Below are 19,626 nucleotides of genomic sequence, written 5' to 3'. Positions count from 1 at the left end.
AGAAATGGAATATTGTTGGTGATAACATGCTTGATTGAGTCACTATGCAGTTTGTCCTAGATGGGGAACTACATTTAGTATGTTGTGATGATGCTCAGGGAATGAGTGTTAGATAATATTATAATAATAATAAAAAAAAAAAAAAGTTGCAAAAAAAAAAAAAAGTTTCACCCTCAATTTTGAAAGGTATTTCCTAGGCTGACAATTTCTTTCCTTTAATTCTCATTTTTGTTCCTCTTTATGAAATATTTTCTTTCAAAAAGGTTTTCTCTGTCTTAGATTTCAGCAGCTTGACCATGATATGCCCACATACTGAGTGTGTATGCAGGGGAATATCTATCCTGCTTTGAAGTTCTCTGAGCTCTCTGAATCTGTAATCTATAATTTGGTATCTTCAATAATCTCTTAACATTCTTGACCACTGCTTCTTTAAAAATTCCTTTTGCACCTTTCTCTCACTTTCCCTTTTCTTTCTCTGTAACTCTAACAACATGTTTGTTAGACTATTTTGTATCATTCCATACTAAGATATGGTATTTGTTTATTTTCACTCTTTCTTTTCCTTGTGTTTCATTTTGAATAGTTATTATTGAAATGAATTAATTGGATCCAGTTTGCTCCTAAGCCTGCTGAAGGCATTTTCATTTGTCTTATGTGTTTTTACTAGGGTCTACATTTGACAGAAAAAATAGTTTCTATCTCCTAAGTGCTCCATTTCTTCACTCATGCTATACCTTTATTTATTAGATACTTAAACAGATTAATTATAGTTTTTAAATGTCCTGTCTTAAAATACAACATCTGTCTCATTAATAAATCTGGTTACATCAATTGCTTTATCTTTTGAAAATAAGTGTTTTACTCTTTCCTTTTTACCTACCTTCCTTTTTTCCATCATTTTTCTTTTTTCTCATTTGTGTATCTTATAAAATTTTTTTTAAGAAGGCCATACACAATCACTAGAGATTTGGTGGGGGTGAAGGAGTTTGTCACTCAGTGATTTAGTTTTTGCTTCAAACAAAAAAATCTGTCTAGAGAGACAGGCAGTGTTCCATGCCTATTCCTCATAAGCAATAATTTCTTAATGCTTTACATGACTGAAGAGGGGAGGAAAGGGTCTCTCTAGATCTCATTTCTTGTGAGCATCTGGTAGATACCAGTAGAGGAAAGCTTGCAAGTGAAGGAGAATTTCCTTTGTGTTTAGAGCTCCCATTATTCTAAACTGATATGCTGGCCCACATGTGGAATTTAGGGAATTTAAAAAATTTTAGTTGCTGGGACCCGCAGATGGTGAGATGTTTACATTGCTGAACTTCCACATAGTCAACTCCCGCAGTTCGAGTCCCAGATCTAGCAGTTTAAACTCATTCTGGGAGCATGTGTGTGCATGCCCAGAATCCCAAGAGGAGAATGGAGAAGAAATTGTGGCTTGGCCATGGCCCCTATGGGCCGATTTCTTGCTTTCAGTCTCTCTCTCTGGTGAGCACATGTGCCCTATACCAAAAACCTCTTTAAAAATTCTTTTTTAGTTGTTTCATACTTGCTTTTGTGGCAGCTGCGTCTTCCTCTATGCTCTGTAAAAGGTGAAACAAGAAGATTGTGTGCCAACTCTCTTTGGAACGGCTTCTCACAATATGAATTAAGTTCCCTTGGTTTCTTTGTGACCTAGGCTCGCTGACAAATGCAAAGAAAGTGATATTTGTAGGCTAACTGGCTTTTTCTTAAGGTGAGAGTGGCATGCTCTTAACAGCTGTTCATATCCTTAGTAGAAGAACTTAGACCCATATTTTGTATGTCTATGTTTCTTCTTTTTAGTAATTCATTTTTATTGTTATTTTATAAAACTATGGCTCAGTAACTAATAAAAAGCAAAAAAACTGGCCCTTCATAATACCTAGTTGTTAAGGGTACTGTTTCAGAGTATAAATTATAGTTATGACAAGATTGTCCAACCTGTTGCTTTCACAAGTGAATTGTTGAGCTTAGAATATTGACTTTGGGGGACCAGCTGATGGTGTAATGGCTATGTTGCTAGACTCCCATATAGTCAACCACAGTTTGAGTTCTGGATCTGGTGACTTAAAACTCATGTATGACCTGTGTGCATGTGTGCCCAAAATCCCAAAAGGGGAATGGGGGAGAAGGGACTGTAGCATGGCCATCCCCCCTGGGGGTTGATTTCTCGCTTTTTATTTCTCTGTCTCTCCAGTTGAGTACATACACCCTATAGCAAAAATCTCTCTCAAAAAAAAAAAAAATGTTGACTTTAGAACTTATGACATACTTGTGGATATCATAAAGGATTCAAACTAATTAATCAATCAGTGGATAATACAGTAGGGGAGTTAATATTTTCACCTTCAAAGATTTATTCGGTATCTTACTTTAGCACTGATAATTTTATCCCTTTCTAAAACAGTGTCACAGAATTTTTTTTTTTTTCTGATGGAAGGGTTAATTATTTAACAAGGCTAGAGATGTGTCTCAGATTACTTTTGAAAAAGACATAACAAAATATGAGACTTCAAAAGAGTCTGTGGAAAAAAATGCAATTAAAATATGAGTTTAGGGACCAGCAAATGGCATAATAGTTACGTTGCTGGATTCCCATGTAGCTGACTGTGGTCTGAGTCCCAGATGTTGTGGCTTAAAACTCATGCCAGCATGTGTGTGTGCATGCGCAAGATTCCGAGAAGAGAATGGAGGAGAAGGGACTGTGTCATGGCCATCCCCTAGGGATTTCTCACTTTCTTTCTGTCTTTGTCTCTCCAGTGAGCACATGCTCCCTACAGCGAAAATCTAATACATACATATATATACATGTGTAAAAATAAAGTATAAGTTTATTTTGGTGCAAAAATTTTGAAATCCATGCGTAGCTTTTTCATAATATGCATTTCCCACATATATAGTATATATATTTGCCTATTCATTATATATATAAAATTATATATATATTTTTTTCAATTTGTTATAGAGCATGTGTGCTTGGTGGAGAGAGATGGGGGAGAGACGGAGAAAGGATCTCTGCTGAAGAGACAGAAACGCAGCCATCCCTCTCCTCCATTCCCCTCTTGGGATTTCAGTCATGGGTGCATCTGGTGTGTCTTTCAAGTCCCTGGGTCTGGGACTGAACCACACAGTTAACCATATGTGATCCAGCCACTTCAACCACCATGCCACCAGCTAACTCTCTCATGAATTTTTTGAAGACCACTCATAAACCATAGATTCTGTGAACTACCAAAGGTTTTAATTAAATAGAAACACAGTAAGAAGAGAAAGCAGCCTTTGAAGACACTTAGTAAATTGTACTTCTAATTTCTCCTGCTAAAAAGTTTAGAAGCAATCATTTTCTTAAAATATGTTCTCTCAACACAATTTTATTATATACTTAGCATTATGTTGTTATTTTTAATGTAACCCTATAAAAGTGTGAAACCCTCAAGGAAAATGTTTTATTCATCTTTCACTTAGTGTCTAGCATAGTGCCTGGCATATACCAGGTTCTTAACGAACACATACTAAGTGAATGAACAAATGATTAGATCTTATAATGGTTCTTATGCCTTGTTCTTTCTTATATCTTTCTTGTGCACTATATCCTGCTCTCCCTGTCTCCCCTCTTCATCCCTATTACATTTCTGCTAGTGTGCATGTACAAGAGCTCACAGAATCTATACATGGCAGTATCTGCCTGACTTCCAAATAGTTTCCAATAGGATGTACAGAGAGTTCCAACTTACAATGCTTTGACTTTTAATTTTTTTACCTTATAATAGTGTAAAAGTGATACGCATTCAGTAGAAACTGTAATTTAAGTATCCATACAACCATCCTGCTTTTTACTTTTAGTATTAAATAAATTACATGAGATATTCTACAATTTATTAGAAAATAGGCTTTGTGTTAGACAACTTTGCCCAACTGTGGGCTAATGTAAGTATTCTGAGTGTGTTTTAGGCAGGTGAGGCTAAACTATGTTTGGTGAATTAGGTGTCTAAAGTGCATTTCTGGTGGTATTTTCAAACTTGAAATGGACTTATTGGGACGAAACCCCATTGTAACTCAAGGAGTGTCTGTATAAGGAAAATGGCATTAAAAGCATAAACTAGGATGTCTTTCTTTTTAAGTCTTTCAAAATTCCTAACACAGTAATATTTGCTGTATGAAAAAGAGACTGGGTTGAATTCCGCATTCATTAATCCCCTCCATTTGCTACGTTAACCTACATTTAACTTTACTTTCCTCTTTCTTTTCCCTAATAACCCATTTTTATTTCCTAACATACCTGTATAGTCTAATAAGAAAAAAATTTTAAAATTTTGAAATCCATGCGTAGCTTTTTCATAATATGCATTTCCCACATATATAGTATATATATTTGCCTATTCATTATATATATAAAATTATATATATATTTTTTTCAATTTGTTATAGAGCATGTGTGCTTGGTGGAGAGAGATGGGGGAGAGACGGAGAAAGGATCTCTGCTGAAGAGACAGAAACGCAGCCATCCCTCTCCTCCATTCCCCTCTTGGGATTTCAGTCATGGGTGCATCTGGTGTGTCTTTCAAGTCCCTGGGTCTGGGACTGAACCACACAGTTAACCATATGTGATCCAGCCACTTCAACCACCATGCCACCAGCTAACTCTCTCATGAATTTTTTGAAGACCACTCATAAACCATAGATTCTGTGAACTACCAAAGGTTTTAATTAAATAGAAACACAGTAAGAAGAGAAAGCAGCCTTTGAAGACACTTAGTAAATTGTACTTCTAATTTCTCCTGCTAAAAAGTTTAGAAGCAATCATTTTCTTAAAATATGTTCTCTCAACACAATTTTATTATATACTTAGCATTATGTTGTTATTTTTAATGTAACCCTATAAAAGTGTGAAACCCTCAAGGAAAATGTTTTATTCATCTTTCACTTAGTGTCTAGCATAGTGCCTGGCATATACCAGGTTCTTAACGAACACATACTAAGTGAATGAACAAATGATTAGATCTTATAATGGTTCTTATGCCTTGTTCTTTCTTATATCTTTCTTGTGCACTATATCCTGCTCTCCCTGTCTCCCCTCTTCATCCCTATTACATTTCTGCTAGTGTGCATGTACAAGAGCTCACAGAATCTATACATGGCAGTATCTGCCTGACTTCCAAATAGTTTCCAATAGGATGTACAGAGAGTTCCAACTTACAATGCTTTGACTTTTAATTTTTTTACCTTATAATAGTGTAAAAGTGATACGCATTCAGTAGAAACTGTAATTTAAGTATCCATACAACCATCCTGCTTTTTACTTTTAGTATTAAATAAATTACATGAGATATTCTACAATTTATTAGAAAATAGGCTTTGTGTTAGACAACTTTGCCCAACTGTGGGCTAATGTAAGTATTCTGAGTGTGTTTTAGGCAGGTGAGGCTAAACTATGTTTGGTGAATTAGGTGTCTAAAGTGCATTTCTGGTGGTATTTTCAAACTTGAAATGGACTTATTGGGACGAAACCCCATTGTAACTCAAGGAGTGTCTGTATAAGGAAAATGGCATTAAAAGCATAAACTAGGATGTCTTTCTTTTTAAGTCTTTCAAAATTCCTAACACAGTAATATTTGCTGTATGAAAAAGAGACTGGGTTGAATTCCGCATTCATTAATCCCCTCCATTTGCTACGTTAACCTACATTTAACTTTACTTTCCTCTTTCTTTTCCCTAATAACCCATTTTTATTTCCTAACATACCTGTATAGTCTAATAAGAAAAAAATTTTAAATGTGTCTCAAAGGGTGATAGCTGATAATCCCAGAGGAGAACATACATACCTTGCAGTCAACAGGAATCATATTTTCCCCTAATCTTAGAGCAAATAATCTGTTTCCACAGATTTAAAGAGAAAAAACTTACCCAGCCTTAGCAACACTTATGGTTTGTTGCTCCATTGCTTCGTGGATGCTGGTTCTATCATGCTCTTTAAGGCTGTTAAACTCATCAATACAGCAAAGGCCTGCATCTGCAAGCACTAATGCCCCAGCCTCCAAATTCCACTCTCCTGAGTCTTTTACAGCAGTTACTGTCAAACCTGAGAAAATAAGAAAGGTATGTCCATTTTTATTGTCAAAAGTATATTCTCCACCTATGAAGGAAAAGAAATACCTGCATTTCAAAGAGAAGGACATGGAGCCAGCCACAGTGGCATAGTGGTAAATGTGATGCTCTATAACGCTGAATCCACATGAGAAGGTCCTGGGTTCATGTCCTAAGGCTTCCCTGCACTGATGGGTGTGCATATGTGAGACTGGGCGATGGGCTAAGGCTAGGTGTGGGTCATGGCAGGAAGATCCTATTGGAGGTCCCTCCCCCACCCCTCGTTTCTCTCTCATAGAATAAATAAACTTTAAAAAACAGTAATAAGATAAAAATAGAAGAGCATAAGAGGTTTAATTTGTACTCCACCAATAATGGGTGGCATCTAAGAATGGATGAAACCACAACAATTTCAGGTATCTATCCACTGAAAGGTCTCAGAAACTCCTTTGTTCTGATAATTTCAAATGCGTTAGCACACATTCTGAGGCAACTAGAATGCCCCAATTTTTTTTCTTTCTTAGTAGCTGCCCTGACAGAGTGCTCTAAACTTTTAGAAGAATGAGCAGATTTCCACAAATCTTATGACAAGAGGTTCTGTGCTATATACTGTTTTTAGAGAAAGCTCCAATAATAGAGAACAGTTATTAAAGTCCAATAATGAAAATGAAAAGTTTGCTCCCAGTCGGTATGAAGGAGATGATTCTCTTTATAACGCTTATTGATTTTGATTTATCCTTTATGTCAGTCAATATAGCAGAGTGGTCAAAAGTAAACACTCTAAAGTCAACCTAGACTTGATCTGAATCCTGATCTATCTGCTGGCTGTTGGACTGTAAGCCAGTTTCCTAATATATATAGACCTTATTTATCAATCTGTGAAAGAAGTTAATAAGACAAACTACCTTACAGATATTAGATGTTTAAATAAAATACAACCAATCCTCTTAAAATGTATATGACACATAATGAGTAACTATCGGTTGGTAAAAATCAATAGATCTCTGGCCACAGTAACCAAAAAAAAAAAAAAAAAAGACACAGTTATAATTACTGGAAATAAAAGAAGGAACATAACTAATACACCTTAACAATGAGCTAATATTAAGGTAACACTGAATAATTCGATGATATAAGTTTGGTAACTTAGATGAAATGGGTCAACTTTTTCTGAAGAACACAAACTTTTAAAGTTTATGTAAAAAGGAATAGATAACTTACACAATCCTAAATCTATTTTGAAAACTAAATATGTAGTTGACCCTTTAACACAGAAATATGCAGGCTTAGATGGCTTCATAGTGAAATTCATAAAAAATTTAAGAAATACTGACAATTCTATAACATACAGAAGACCAGGAACACTTCAACTTATTTAATGAAACCAACATGACTATGAGATTAAACTACATGAAGACATATTAAAACTAGAGATCACTATTCCTCATACACACAGGTGTAAAAATTCTCAACAAAATATAAGCAGATCAAATTGAATAATATGTAAAAGAATAATATAGCATAACCAAGTGAGAATTATCAGAAAATGCAAAGTTAATTTTTTTTTTTAAGGTTTTAGCCATAGGATGTGAGCACCCTCCAGAAAGGCGAGAGACTGATAAAAAAGTGAGAAATTACTCTGCTATGGGGGATGGCCATGCCACAATCCTTTCTTCTCCACTCTCTTCCTGAGATTTTGGGCATGCACGTGCACACACATACCTGGCATGAGTTTTAAACTTCCAGGTCAGGGATTTGAACTACAGTTGGCCATGTGGGAGTCCAGTGCTTTAAGTACTACTTCACCTTCTGATCCCACAAAGCTATTGGGCTGTCAGAAAAGTCATGACTCACTTTGCACAGAAAAACAGAAAAAGCACATCTTGACTTTTCCAACCGCCCAATAATTTAACATTGAAAAATTAATCAAAGTAATTCATTGAATAAGCAAACTAAGAGAAAAAAGCATACATCAGTCAATAAATACAGAAAAACAATTCATAAAACTCAACAATCATGTTTATGAACATTTGCCAAAAAATTAGGAATAGAAGGGAATTTCCTCAACTTGATTAGGGGGTATTTACAAAAATCCTATAGCAAACATACTTAATGTTAAAAGGATGCTTCCTGCTACAGTTTCAATGTGTCCCCTAAAATTCACACATTGAGGGTCAGGTTGTGGCACAGTGGTAATGCGACTGGACCCACATGGAAAAGGTACTGGGTTTGCGTGTTGCAACCTCCCTGCGCACAGTCCACATACATATGCCTGTGATATGAGCTGGCTGAGACTGGGGATGAATTGTGGCCTAAGACACCATTGTGAGTACCTTTCTCTTTCTTTATATTTTTCTTGTGGGGAAAAAATAAACAAAAAAATTCATGTATTGCAATCTGGTGAGCCACTTCAAGGGTTGCTGAGAGCGTGAAAACCTAATCTGACTATGGTGTTAAATGATAGTCTTTGGGAGGTGATTCGAATCGTATGAGGTCCGATACCATGACTAATCCTAGTGGCTTTATAAGGAGACATAGACATTGTCACAGACACATTCTCTTCTTCCCCTGTATCACCATGTAATGCCCTGTGCCAACTTGGATTCTACAGAGAGTCTCCACCAGTAAGAAAACTCTAACCAGATGTGGCCCCTTGACCTTGGATCTCCAAAATCATAAACTAAATAAGCCTCTATTATTTAGAAATCACCCAGTCTCAAGTATTTAGTAATTAAACAACACAGAACTAATTAAAATACTTTCCTCTCCCCTACTTCCAAAATCAGAATACAGTAAGGCAATTTTCCCTCATTACTTTAATTCAAAATCATACTATAGACTCTGGCCAGTGAAATAGGGCAAGGAGAAGAAATAAATGGCATTTGTATGGAAAAAGAAAGAAAATATTTAAATTCATAGACAGTATGATTATGTAGAAAATTTCAAAAAATCCACCAAAAAGATACTAGACTGAATGAGTCAGTGTAGCATGCTGCATTATGTAAGTCAATACACAAAAAATAATCTTATTCCTATATACTAGAAATTAACAATTAGAAATTACACTAGAAAAGGAATACAATGTGGAACATTTTGGTATAAATCTTATGAACTACATGAAAGATCGACATACAAAAAGCTACAAAACACTGCTAAAGGAAATCAAACACAATCAAATTTTGAGAGATATTTCACATTCACAGAATAAGCAGAAAAACGGGGCCAGCAGCTGGTGTCGTGGTTAGGGTGTTGTACTCCCCCATGGCTGACCAAAATCTCAGAAGGGCAGTTGTGGCCTGCTCATCCCCCCCCCTTCCCCTCCTCCGATGCCCACCTCCCAAAAAAATGGGAAGAAAAATGCCTTTGATGAGTTCCTTAGTAGAGTGGAAACAGCTAAGAAAGATCTCTGTGTTTAAGGATATACATGTCAATAGAAACATCCACCACTAAAAAACAGACCAAAAAAAAAAGAAAAACCTGAAGGAAAAGAGAACAGAATACAATGACAAACTACAAAAAGTATAATATACATGTAATGAAAATACAAGGACAATAAAATGAGAAAGGAGACATAATATCTGAAACAATTTTATAGAGAACTTCCCCCAAATTATGTCAGATAACAAACTATGGATCCAGGGTGCTCAGAGAACACCAAGCAGAATAAATGCCAAAAACAACCCTACACTTAGGTGAATCACAATCAAATTTCAGAAAAGTCAAACATTAAAAAAAAATCTTGAAAGAAGCCAGAGGAAGAAAAATACTTACCTATAGAGAAGAAAAAGTAAGAATTATATGAGACTTCATGGAAACCATGTAAGCAAGAAGAGAATGGAGTGAAAAACTATGTTGATGGGACCAGCAATTGACATAATGGCTATGTTGATGGACTCCCATGTAGTCGACTACGGTTCAAGTCCCGGACCCAGTGGCTTAAACTCACACTGGGCACGTGTGTGTGCATGCCCAAGATCCTGAGAGGAGAAGGGGACTGCAACATGGCCATCCCCCCTGCAGGGTGATTTCTCACTTTCTGTCTCTCTGTCTCTGTCTTTCTGGCGAGCACACACGCCCTATAGCAAAAACCTCTCAAAAAAAAAAAAAAAAGAAAAAAAAAAGAAAAAGAAAAATTGTGTTGAAAAAAGAAAAAAAAACCTATCAACCTAGAATTCTATACCTTGCAAAATTGGCCTTCAAAGGTTAAAAAAAAGACTTTCTCACACAAAACCTAAGGGATTTGTTGCCAAAAGACAAAAAATGTAAAAAGAAATGTAAGAAATGTTAAAAGTTTTTCAGTGAAAAGAAAAAAATTGATATAGATCAGACACTTAGATCCACATAAAGAAAAAAGAGCATCAGAATGTAATATGTGAAGATAAAATAAAAACTTTCCTTTTTTTTATTCTTAATTGATCTAATAGATGATTTTCCAAAATAAGAAAAGCAACATGGGGGCCAGAAGATGGCATGGAAGTTAAGGTGTTGGATCTCACTGGGCTGATTGTGCAGATGGAGTCCTGGACCTGGTGGCTTGGAAATCACCCTGGGTGCTTGTGGGTGCTTGTGCGTGCAGGCCCAAGAGCTCAAGAGAATGAAGGACAAGGGATTGTGGCTGGCCATCTCCTCTGGGGGATATTTCATAGTTTCCCTCTCTGTCTTTATCTGTCTGTTGAGTTCATGTGTCCTTTAGCAAGGAAAAAAAAAAAAAAAGAAAGAAAGAAAGAGAAAAGAATAACATATTCAATTACTTATACTCATGTATATAATGTATAATACATGCTTAATTGTGTTTATGTGTAAGTGAAATGAATAACAGTAATAACACAAGGGAAGGAAAAAAGAAATAAAGAAATTAGAGGCATTTTGTTATTACAGAGTACTTATACTATCCATGGAATGGTGTAGTGTTATTTGAAAATGAACCTGAATTAGTTGTAAATATAATGCAAACACTATGACAACCACAAAATAACGATTAAAAAAAAAGCACTGATATGCTTTCACAGAGAAAAATGAAATTATTGATTAAAACCCCAAAAGGCAGAAAAAGTATGGAAGACAAAAACAGAAACAAAGAGTAAGGGAAACAAATAATATAGTACTTTTTTCTTTCTTTCTTTTCTTTTTTTTTTTTTTTTGCCACAGGGTGCATGCATTCATCAGAGATACAGAGAAAAGGGGGGAGTGAGAAATCACCCCCCTAGGGTGAATGGCCACTCCACAGTTCCTTTTCCTCCATTTTCTCTTCTTGGGATTTTGGGCATGCATGCATATGTGCCCAGTGTGCTAGATCCAGGACTTGAACCACGGAGTTGGCTAACCTCCATGTCTACTGGCTGGCCCACAATTCCCGATTTCAAACTTACTACAAAGCTACAGTTATGAACAGAATGCAGGAATGGTGTAAGGATACAGATCAACAGAACAGAATTTTTTGTCCAGTGATAAGCACACTCAGGTCAATTCATTTTTAGTAAGGGTTCCAAGCCAATTCATTGAACAAAAGAATCATCTTTTCAATAGGTGCTGCTGGGAAAGCAGATGTCCACATGCAAAAATATTAATTTGGACCTCCTACTTTATAAACCCTATAGACAAACTAACTCAAACTGGACCAATGACCCACATATAAGGTGTGGAAAGTAAAAAACTCTTAGGAGAAAACACAGACATAAATACCTATGATCCTGGATTAAGCTTTATTTTTTTATAGAAATCATATCAAAAGCATATGCCAAAGAAAGCCAAAATAGGTAAAATGAACTCTATCAAAATTAAAAGCTTTTGTGCTGCAAAGACCATGAAGAAAACTCAAAATGGCCCCCAGAGGCCCAGCCATGACATCATACACGGGATGCTGCTGCTCAGCAGGTATGTAGAATGGATGGGTTAAATTCATGGACTTCTGCTAAAAAGTCAATTGCACACCCTTGCAGTCCCAGCTATCAGGTGTCCAAGGCAAAAGGAGAGCAACACAGTGAGAACCTGCCTAAAACACCACATGCACAAGAGATAACCCATAGAATTGGTAGAAGACTCATATTTACAATACATAAATAATACAACTCAATAAGAAAATGATAAATGACTCCATTTAAAAATGAGCAAATGATCTGAATAGACACTTCTTCACAGAAGATATACAAATGACCTATAAGCAAATGAAAGATGCTCAACATCTTTAGCCATCAGGAAAATGCAAAATCAAACCACAGTAAGATACTACTTCACACACCACTATGGCTATAATAAAAAAAAGACATACATGTTGGTGAGAATATGGGCAACTGGAACACTCATACGTTGCTGGTGGGAATGTAAAATGGTTCAATTACTTTGGAAAATGTCTGGTAGCTCCTCAAAATGAGTTACCATATGTGACCCAGTGATTCCACTCCTAGGCATAAATCCAGAGAAATGAACACATGTCCCACATAAAAATCAGTACACAAGTTCCTAACAGCATTATTCCCAATAGCCCAAACTGGAAATAACCCAAATCTCCACCAACTCATGGATGGATAAATAAAATGTGGTTTATCCACGTAGTTGAATATTATTGGGTAATAAAAAAGAATTAAGTATCAATACATGCCACAACACGAAAGAAAACGTACACTTGGAAGATACTGCTCACAAATAGTACACATTGTATGATTTCGTTTGTATGAAATGTCTGGAATAGGCAAATCTATATAAACAGAAAATAATTTAGTGGTTGCCCTACTGCTGGGGTGATGAGAAGACGGGGGGTGGGGGAGGGTTATTGCTAAAGGCCACAAAGTATCCTGTTGAGATGATAAAAATATTCTAAAATTGATGTGGTAGTGATTGCACAATTCTGTGAATATTATAAAAACTACTGACTCAGATGCTTGAAATGTGCAGATTAAATGTTACTGAATTATAACTAAATTATGCTGTTATTAAAATATATATTACTGTGTAATCACAACAGGGGATACTTGAAGGTGGATTCTTTGTATGCTGGCTTCAAAGTCTTGCAGGCATAAATTCTACCAACCAAATATCTAACCAATGAATTACCTAGAAGATTATGAAACTATCCCCCTCCCTTGTCCTTTCTAGTTTCCGACTCTTTTTAAATAGCCATGTATATAAGGCCTCCAATTTCACAAAGCCTACTTGCCTAGCTTCTGCCAAGCATGACTCCATCTAATGTCACTTGTCTCTATAGTAACCAACTAGAAAATCTGCTATGATTTGCAATGGCTTTGTGCAAGCAGTGGTCTAGCCTAGAGACGTTTTGACAATCTCAGTCCTCTCTCTACTGAGCACTACTTTTTTCTCTGGCATCAGATAAAGAAGAGAGTCTTTGATGAATGGGAGAGGTGAGTTAGAGTAAAATGGATGAAATACAAAATATGAAGGGACATGGACTACAAGTTGAGGCTGAGTTCAAGTGTAAAATGAGTTTAAAAGGAGCTTGTTTTATTAAAGGACTAAAAAGACATGTTTTTTGTTTTTTGTTTTTTTAAAAACTAGGTATAAGAAACAAAATAATTATTAGGCATTTCTATTCGTATTTTTCTGGTCAAAATCTATATAATGATATTCCCAATAACAAACAGGCAATGATAAACACGGTGATTCAGAAACCAGACTGAAAGAATCTAGCTATCCACATGTTTAACAGTATAGGACAGATATGAAAAGGATTCAGATATAACCTATATCTTCACAAACTCACAACCCAATGGCAGAGAGCAATGAACAGTACATAATGAAACTTTTATTAATGATATGCAGCACAGAATAGAGAGTACATTTTACGTAACAGAGTGGGATACCTAATCAAAAGTACAAGAACACAATCCAAGTGCGTAGTGCCATCCTCCCCTACCTCGAGATAGTCACTTCTGCAACAGGAAGCTTCACTGAGGAGACTCTTCCAACTTTGTCTTGGCTGGGTCTTTCTCCTTCTGTATGTACCTGAGCTAACCTCATTAGCAGGGCTTTTTTTCCTCAAGAATTCACTAATCAAGTCATTACTAGCGTCTGCCAGCCTGTGGGATCTGCTGAGAAGTGACACCAAGGTATTTTTCCATACATAAAGGCCAGATTTAATTTTATCTGATGCACTGGACAGAGAGTAGAAAGGTACTGGCTCAGTAGAAGACTGTGTTTTTGTGTACCAGCATCCTCATTTGTTATATAAATGATAATATCTTATTCTCTGCATCCTCATTTGTTACATGAATGATAATCTTATTCTCTTACCATAACAGGATACTGTGAGGCTCATTTAAAAGTTCTTTACAGATGGTAAAGAAAACATGTTTTCTTTTGCTTATTTTAACATAATAGGTTAAAAATGCATCAAACACATTCTATTTTGTATCATACTTATAAGTTCTTCATATATTTTATGTGTGAGTATTTCATTATCCTTGCACAAAAATTTCACAAAAGAGGCCCAGTCTTGGTGGTACAGTTGGTAATGCACTGAGCTACAGTGCTGGAGGCCGTGTGACAAACCGTGGGTTTGGGTCCCCAGCCTGGTTGCTCAGAAACACACTAGGTGTACAAGATCCTGACAAGGGAGAGGGCTGAGGGAAGGGGATCACAGTGTGATGAGATGTTTGTTGAGAGTGCTTCGCTCTTTCACACACATGTACTCTCTATTGTGAATAAAATAAACTTAAAAACATTTTTAAAATTTTCACATAATAAGTGCTCTCAGTATACATGTCACAAATTATTACTACTGTTTTTTTTTTAATTGGCAGAGGGCACATGCACTCACCAAAGACAGAGAGAGGAAGAAGGCACGCCTTAGCGGGACATGGTCATGTTGCAATCATTTTTTCCTCCATTACTCCCTTCCATTAGGGTTTGGAGAATGCACACACACATGCCTAGTGTATTTTAGAACAAGCTGGCACTGGAATCTGACCCACTGTCAGTCATATGGAATCAAGCTCCTGATGCATTATGCTACGGTGATGGCTCTCAATTATTATCAAAATAATTTCTGGGTCCAGCTGCTGTAGCAAGCGTAAGATGCTGCTGCTTGGCAGGCTATGGCTGCACAGGAGACCACATTCCACACCCAGCCCTCTGTAAAAAGTTGGGCACAACGGCATACACCAACACAGGGGATCATGACACAGTAAGACCTAAAATACATGTCACCCCCACACCCATATCCCTCCCCAAACCCTTTACTATAGGATTTATTCCACTTAGAAATGCCTGTAAACTACTACAAAAAAATCTCTATATTCCACATTCATACATGAAATTTTATTGAACTTTCATATCTTCTCACTAATAAAAGGGATCATTTTAAACTAAATAAATCCTATATCAAAACAATACACTTTTTTGGGAACCAGCAGTTAGCGTTATGGCTATGTCGCTTGACTCCCACATAGTCGACCGCAGTTCGCGTCCCGGACCCGGTGGCTTAAAACTCACGCCGGGCGCGTGTGCGTGCGTGCCCAAGATCCCGAGAGGAGAATGGAGGAGAAGGGATTGCGGTGTGACCATCCCCCCTGGGGGGGTGATTTCTCGCTTTCTGTCTCTATGTCTTTCTCTGTCTGTCTGGCGAGCGCATGCGCCCTATGGCGAAAAAAAAAAAAAAAAAAAAAACAATACTTTTGTTTAAAAAAGAATACAAATGATTCTTTTTTTTCCTAGGTTTTTGCCATAGGGTGCATGTGCTTCCTAGGGAGGGAAAGAAAAGGGGGAAAGTGAGCAATCAATCCCCATGAGGATGGTCCCATTGCAATCCATTCTCTTCTCGGGATTTTGGGCATGCATGCACACGTGCCAGGCATGATTTTCAAGCCACTGAGTCCTGGACTCAAAGTGCAGTTGGCCATGTGAGAGTCTAGCATTAACCATCACACAACCTGCTGGATCTGACAAATAATTCTTTAAACATAGTTCAAAACAATGATAATGTAAATATGCCAGGTAGAAATCTAAGATTTGAACAAAAATAGGAGGTTAATAATTATATTCTTTTTTTAAACTCTATTTATTTATCTTAATTTGACCATAGAAGGAGAGAGAGAGAGAAAGTAAGAAAGGAAGCTGCCAGGACCAGGACTCAGCATGTGGAAACCAGGGCCCTTAACCACCACGCCACCTGCCAGGTCCAGTACTTACATTCTTATAACTTTTGTAGCAGGCAGGGACTGAGACTTAATCCAATTCCTAGTTAGAATACATTTTAATTTATCATGTCATTTAATTCCATTTTCTTCTAGTACATTTTAAATTACTCTTTCACCTTTTGTTTTTGTATGTGACCTCAATTTAACTTCAAGTTTTAGGTTCTAAGAAGCCCTGCATAGAGGAACCTTGGGTCAGCGGGTGCAAGCTGTACTTTGTCTCTTCAAATCTCAAGCTATATGTCCAATGGCAGATACAATGGAATGGAAGAAATGAGGGGACTTCAAAAGTTCATGAAAAAGTGAGGTTTTACTTTGGTACAAAAATTCTTGAAACCCATGCTCACTTTTTCTATAATACAAGTTTTCCATGAACTTTGTGAAGACTTCTGTGCTTCCACTACAGAATGGCTACAGCACACCACTCCATAAGACAAGCCTACTGGCATGGCAAAATGGCCCCCGCATTTCATACTACAAAATGCACTTTCTAACTACCTGATGTTTGGAATAAGTAAGTTTAGATTCTCAAGCTTAATTCTGAGGAAGAAATATCTTCTACAGCTGTATTAGTTTGTTAAGGCTGCCATAACAAAATACAGCAGGCTGGGTGGAACACCAAGATAAAGCGTTAGCAGGTTTGGTCTCTTCTAAGGCCTCTCTCCTTGGCTTGCAAATGGTCACCTTCTTGCTATGAATTCACATGGTATTTCCTCTCTGTGTGTGCCCCTGGTATCCCAAATTTCCCCTTCTTACAAGAATACCAGAGTACATTAGGGGCCATCCTAATGACCATTTAATGTAGTCACCTCCTTAGAGCCCCTATGTCCAAAAACAGTCACATTTTAAGGTACTAGGAATTAGTGCTTCAACATATGAATTTGGGGGAGCTGTAATTCAGCCCACAATAGCTGACTAGGTTCATTTATTTCTGCCAACGGCACTTGCTTAGGCTTTGTTCATCTTAGAGCCAAAACAAAGTCTTAAAGCCTCCTTCCCCTATTAATCTGTAGAAAGAAGTGATTTAGGGACTACATTCCACATAGTCCTCCAAGCATCATGTGGGCCCTTTGGGTACTTATAAATGAAGACGTTCATAGTGACCCATCTGTTGCAATATGATTAGTTGTCTGGCAGTCATCAAAACGCTGTTCAGCAACAGATCCTATAGATAACCTGTGAAACCAAGAGATGCTTTCATAGATTTTTTTTCCTACAGCATACCAGGTAACTAAAAAATAAGAGGCCAGCCAACAGTGTGATGTGATGGCAGCTGGATCTCACTTGGTACACTGTGCTGTTTTGAGTCTTGGACTCAGCAGCTTGAAAGGCATGGCAGGCACATGTGCCTGCATGCCCCAAATTCCCAGAAAACAGAAGAGAAGTGGTTGCAGTGTGGCCACCTCCAAGAGAGTACTATCTCACTCCCCATCTGCTTTGTTTCTCTTCAGTGAGCACACATGACTCATAGCAAAAAGAAAAAAAAATTAAAATATGTAAAGGCGTATCTGCAGAATCCTTACAGCCTTTTCTATTAGGCACTGTCAGTGGTAGGCAAACTACTGGAGAAATGCTTAAAGCCCTTTAACATTTTCAATGAGAAATAATAGGAGCTAAGATGGAAGTATGAGAGGCCTTGAGCTAATTCTTAAAGTTTCCAGTGAATTATTAGGGAGTTGTTGGTTTTTTATTCCCCTTAAATATTGTTAGATATGTCATGTTGAACAAAAAAACTTTAAAGAACATAAGCCAAACTAGTGGTATCTGGGTAATCTTCTTATTCCTTGATACTACATTATCTGCTAAAATTGACTTTCATATGGTTAGTTCTCATGATGCACTCAGTAAGTGAATTATAAACAAGTGTACTGGAATCTTCTTTAAACAGTGTTTGCAGGGGCCCACAGATGGCATGGTGGTTGGGGCGCTCGACTCCCACATGGTTGACTGCAGTTCAAGTCCTAGACTTGGCAGCTTGCTTTCTCACTCTCCTCTCTCTAGCCAAACCAGAGAATAATAATAAATAAATAAAATTTAAACAAGAGGGCTTGCAATAATTAGACATTGCATATACCAATGTCACAGCAGTCATGCTTTAGTCTTCAAATCGTCCTTTTATCTTACATATTTGATGTCATTTATAGTATATGACAATTTTCACTGTCTTGGCTATTATTAGGACCAGCATTAGTAAGAGTGAAGAATTTATTAGTATAGAAATCTGCATCTATCCCCATGGTGTGACTCCTGGACTCTAAGTTACACAGCTGTGTTTGAACACACCTTTTCTGGTAGGTTCTATCTGTGCAAGCCTCTGACAATAAAATGGGAGCCTTCTCCACGCTAGTCTTCCTAAATGTGAGGCCTGGTATTAGCTGCCCCACATTAGCTTTCAAAAGATCATCAGATGACAGATGTCTCATCAAAAGCAACCTTCTTAAGTATGAACACTGCCCAAAGAGAGACAAGTAAAAATTCCAGGCACTATTAAGGGAAATATATTCAGCATAGGTGACAGATAATCATTTTCCCTCTGAATTAAATTAATCAAGTCTGGTGGTTTCATTACAACGCTTAAAGAAGCAAAATAATGGTTTATGAATAGTGGGTAATAAAACCTTTACACCACTTTCATTTAGTACACAGAAACAGTTTCATCTCAAACGTGTTAAAAGCACTTCCCCCCTCCCCCAATGGGAGTCAAGGCATTTTCTCAGTACAGACTTGAACTGGTTATAGGCAAGCAAAGGCTCCTTACAATATTTGTCCTACCATTAATTTTGTTTACTAACGGTTTAGGTCTTAAGTTTTTTGAAGATTAAATGCCTTGGTACGCTTTTGTGTTCTCCTTTTCCCTCCTGTATCGTGTTTGTTACCCTTTTGGTCTTCTGACACTTCCATTTTCTGTTACGTTCCTGCTATGCTCTGCAAACGGCAGAAACACGGGATGTAATCAAATTTCTTATCATTTCCTCCCTTCATTGTAGGGCTTCCAGATTGGCAATCGAAAGACGACTCAGGTGCAGCCCAAAGATCCCCTAGTTAGATTTTCCAAGTGAAGTATGTGTGGAAAATCATCTCCTTGCCCTTCATTTTGTGTCTGTTTAGCTAACGGCGCTGCCGTGCCCAAACGTAGATACTGGCCAAGAACTAGATTTTTCAAAATGGCTTTGCTCCTTCCGAGCTGACATGGCCTATAAATTGCAGTTTATTTCCACTGCAACCAAACCTCCCTACTCCAAATATTACCCTATACATGCATGGCTAAACCTAATGTACTACAGACGACCGAATCCAATCCGCTCAGTTCAGGAGAAACCACAGAGCCTCCGCACTGATGTAAAAAGAGAGTTAAGAGAAAGAAAAAACATCAACCCCCACCCCC

At 37.3% G+C, this 19,626-nt stretch overlaps 1 protein-coding gene across 3 annotated transcripts in view; it reads right to left on the bottom strand.

Annotated features, from left to right (window-relative positions):
* MCM9 (minichromosome maintenance 9 homologous recombination repair factor) overlaps nucleotides 1–19,626 on the bottom strand; it is a 102,999-nt gene that overhangs the window by 31,425 nt on the left and 51,948 nt on the right. For all 3 annotated transcript variants that reach the window (XM_006157860.3, XM_014591347.2, XM_006157859.3), the window contains one exon: nucleotides 5,917–6,091. In XM_006157860.3, the coding sequence (XP_006157922.1) occupies nucleotides 5,917–6,091 (175 nt within the window). The remainder of the gene's footprint in view (nucleotides 1–5,916; nucleotides 6,092–19,626) is intronic.

This window comes from Tupaia chinensis, unplaced genomic scaffold (assembly GCF_000334495.1).
Source record: "Tupaia chinensis unplaced genomic scaffold, TupChi_1.0 Scaffold000563_1, whole genome shotgun sequence".
NCBI lineage: Eukaryota > Metazoa > Chordata > Mammalia > Scandentia > Tupaiidae > Tupaia > Tupaia belangeri.
Note: the sequence above shows the minus strand (reverse complement) of the source record. Positions and strands in the feature narration are given on the sequence as shown.